This window comes from Theropithecus gelada, chromosome 10 (assembly GCF_003255815.1).
Source record: "Theropithecus gelada isolate Dixy chromosome 10, Tgel_1.0, whole genome shotgun sequence".
In the NCBI taxonomy this organism is placed as follows: Eukaryota; Metazoa; Chordata; class Mammalia; order Primates; family Cercopithecidae; genus Theropithecus; species Theropithecus gelada.
The window spans coordinates 38,984,699-38,988,091 of NC_037678.1; the positions used below are offsets into that span (position 1 = coordinate 38,984,699).

At 68.9% G+C, this 3,393-nt stretch overlaps 1 protein-coding gene across 2 annotated transcripts; it reads right to left on the reverse strand.

Annotated features, from left to right (window-relative positions):
- Positions 1-442: 442 nt before the first annotated feature.
- LIME1 (Lck interacting transmembrane adaptor 1) lies at positions 443-3,060 on the reverse strand. Of its 2 annotated transcripts, none has more exons than XM_025398376.1 (6): positions 2,809-3,060; positions 1,876-1,990; positions 1,630-1,711; positions 1,472-1,559; positions 1,035-1,351; positions 443-937 (listed from the first exon to the last, which is right to left on the reverse strand). In XM_025398376.1, exons 2-6 carry the CDS (start codon positions 1,971-1,973, stop codon positions 575-577), a joined length of 948 nt encoding a protein of 315 aa, XP_025254161.1. In that variant the 5' UTR covers positions 1,974-1,990; positions 2,809-3,060; the 3' UTR covers positions 443-574. The 2 variants fall into 2 exon arrangements, 1 of the variants encoding a protein (XP_025254161.1); XR_003121417.1 differs by having other exon boundaries at positions 637-937; positions 1,472-1,524; positions 2,809-2,815.
- Positions 3,061-3,393: the final 333 nt, after the last annotated feature.

Consider the following 3,393-nt stretch of genomic DNA (forward strand, 5'->3'; position numbering starts at 1 on the left):
CGCCCACCCCGCGCGCCCGCGCGCCCCTCCGGGGAGGGCCGGTGCCCCATGGGCGCGCTCGCAGAGCTGCCAGAGCCGGGGAAGGGGCCGCGAGTCCTTGGCGGGCGTCCCGGCAGCAGGTTACTCTTTGACGCTCGACTGCCCACCTCCCCCACCCCTTATGTAACAGCAGGCTGGTGGCGGAGCCCTCCCGTGGAGTCCAGGGTCCAAGTCCCACCCCGGGGCGGCCACCCCGCCGGCTGCGCTGCCCCCCGGGAGCGACTCGGACCCCGTCCCCGCACTGACCGCGAGTCTGGCCGGCAGGAGCACCGCCTCGGCTAGGCCCGGGCGCCCCGGGGGCAGTCAGCCCCCCAAGGCCAGAGGGGACAGCTCCCAGCCTCCCAGACAAGCCCCCCGCCCCAACCCGCCCAGCTTTCAAGAAGAGCGGGCTGCGAGGCTGGCTGCGTTCCTCCTGCGAGGGCGCTTTATTTAGACGCGGGCCTTCTCTGGAGCTCGAGGAGGCCGCGGCTGTCAGAGCGGCCAGGACCTCACGGACCTCACGGGCTGGCAGCCCGGGGACCTGGGACTGGCGCTGTCAGCTGTGAGGCGGGGCGGGGCGGGGGACGGGCCTCTCTGGGGGCCGGAGCACAAGTCCTTGAGTGTTCGGGGCAGGGAGGGGTCTCCAGCCCCTCCCTAGGCTGGGGCAGCTGGAAGCAGGGGGCGTCCGGGTCCCGCACGTGCTGCTCCTGCCAGCAGGGTCCCCCAGCTCCCGGATGCTCTCATACACGTTTTCCAGGGGGCTGCTGTCCGCATCCAGCGCCCTGAGCGGGAGGGTCGCGTAGGCCAGGTCACTCGCCAGGGCCAGAATCGCTCCCTGGCCCTTGGGGTTCAGCGGGTCTGTGGTGGGTCCTGGGTCCCTCCTTCTAGGCTTGCAGACCCTGGAGTACAGGACGTCCACCTGGAGACAGGAAGCCAACCCGAGGAGGGGTCAGCACCACCAACCTGCTGAGGACCTGCCGGCCCTACCCACAGTGCCCCACCCTGGCCCACATTACCTGAGCGGCCGGGGTCACCTCAGCCTTCCCCAGCTGTGGCTCTTGGGGACTGCGTTGGGTCCCTTTGCGCTTCTGGACGCGGGCATACTCAGCCACCACAGGGCTGGCCGCCAAGCTGACCCCGGGGAGGGCCGCCAGCCCCACGTTGGAATAGGTGGCCTCGGGGCCAGCGCACCTTGCGGTGGCTGCAGCTGCCGGCAGAGCCCAGGGCAGCTCCTGGTGCGGGAAGGCAGAGAGGGCTGCCTGCGGTCCGGTGATGTCCCTGGACACCTCCAGCCAGTGTGGGCGCAGGAGATCCATGCTGGCAGGCCGCAGGGCTGGGGGTGGGGTCAGGGCAGAGTTCACTCGGGGCAGGGGGCAGGAGCGGGTCTGACCCAGGGGCTGGCACGCTGCACAGTAAGCCCCGCCCGGCCACCCCCGTCCCGCCCTCCGCTCACCCCTGCTGCTGCGCGGGCCCCGGTGCAGCTCGTGCAGTCTGGTGTCCGACTTGCTGAGGGAGCAGAGGTGGGTCCGCCTCAGCAGGGACTGGGGGCGAGGAAGGCTGGTCGGTCCCCTGCGGGCCCCGCCCTGGTCCCAGGGACAGCCTGGCACTCACCGCTTCCGCTCCCATCGCACTGCCCTGCAGCCTCGCCCGCTGCCTCCGCACACTCTTCCTGGGGGCTAGAGCGTCCTCAGGCCTTGTGGGTAGAGGTGGGGGGCGGGGTCGTCAGCCTCAGGTCCAAGGCCCAGTGCAGGGGCGCGTACAAACCTGGGGACGCGGACCTGCCTCCAGCCCCTTCCCGCGCTGGGCTGAATGGCAGCCGCAGGAAGGCGCCAGACAGAACCGGGCTGATGGACGTACCTGCGGCAGGCTGTGCACAGCGACCACAGCCAGAGGAGCAGGGCGCAGCACCCTAGAACCCAGAGGGCAGGAGGAGCCCAGGACACTGGCAGCCCCATCCTGTGAAGCCAAGACCCTGGGGGCAGAAGAAAGGGGCACTGGGTGCTGGCCAAGGGGACCTACGCCACTTGGCAGCGCCAAATCTGCACCTCCCGCGGCTGCGGAGCTCCTGCGTCTCCCGCTCCTGCTCTGACTCAGCACAGGAAGCCCCAAGGCCTGGCAGTCCCTTCCTCCCAGAGGTGCCCACCTTCCCTTCTGGCGGGGGCTCCCGGTGAGGTGAGGTGAGCAAGGGCTGCTCTGCCTGGCCCCTTGGTGTCCCTGCAGGTGACCATGGTAACGCCCAGCACGGCCGCAAGGAGGGGCAGGGCAGCTGTGGCCACTGTAGCCCAAATTGTAACCAGCATCGGGGGGGAGGCCCTGGGTGTGCGCCACAGGCCACAGACGCCACCTGCAGCCACTCTCTGCCCAGACATGGTCTCCTGTGTCAGGGAGCGCCCCCAAGCCACTCGCCACAGAGCCCAGACCTGGGAGAAGCTGGAGGCTGGGTCAGCAGGCAGCAGCAGCTGCTGGGGGTGCTGATACCCCCACCCCACTTCTGGCTCTTCTTGTCTGCCACTGTCTCTGCCAGAGGATCTGTCCCCTTCTTGGGGATTAGCAGAATTCTGGGGGTGGGGGACGCCTTATAGTCAGCACATCCCGCAGCACAGAGGCAGCGGCTGGCGGGTGAGGGGTGGTCTCTGGAGTTTGGGGCCAGTCTGCCCAGACCCAGGGGGTGGGTTTCAGCCCGGCCGACTAACCCAGCTACAGCCACGTCCCAAGGCCTCCCAGACCCCAGCTGCCCCCCAGGAGGGCACTTGGGGACCAAGAGACTTGGGGATCTGCCCAGGCACTTACCAAGCCCACGGCCAGGGGTCCTCAGCTCTGTCTGGGGCAGGCGAGGAAGGTCTTTGTGCAGCCCTCGGCTGAGCTCCCCACCTCATCACTTCCTGCTCCTGTTGCCGAGCGCCTCCCCTGAGCCTCCCACCCTGGGCAGCAGCCACCACCGCAGCCTCACCCACCTGCTGCGCCCCGCCCGAAGCCTAGATGAAACGTGTGTGCCTCGAGCCCGCACTGTTCTGACAGCCTAACTCACATCCCCTCCACACATGAAGACGTGAGCAGAGCTGGCACAGAACCCCCAAACTCACAGGGCCAGGTCTGCCTGCCTCACCAGGAGTACCCCACGTGGTGGGCCACAGTCCTCCCACCCGTCTCGCCCGCTGGCCCGTCTTGCCTGCTGGAGCAGCACTGAGCTCCACCCATCTGTGGGTGTCAGGCAGCCTGGCGGGCACCCTGGCCTCCAATCTGCCTTGGACAGAGAAGGGACAGAAGGGAGAATGCTAGCCTCCTAGGCCCCTCCAGCCCAGCCCGCCTCTCACCACAGCCCTGCACAGACCCTTCTCTCCCCAGAGACCCTGCAGCCAGCTGATCTCCACTGAA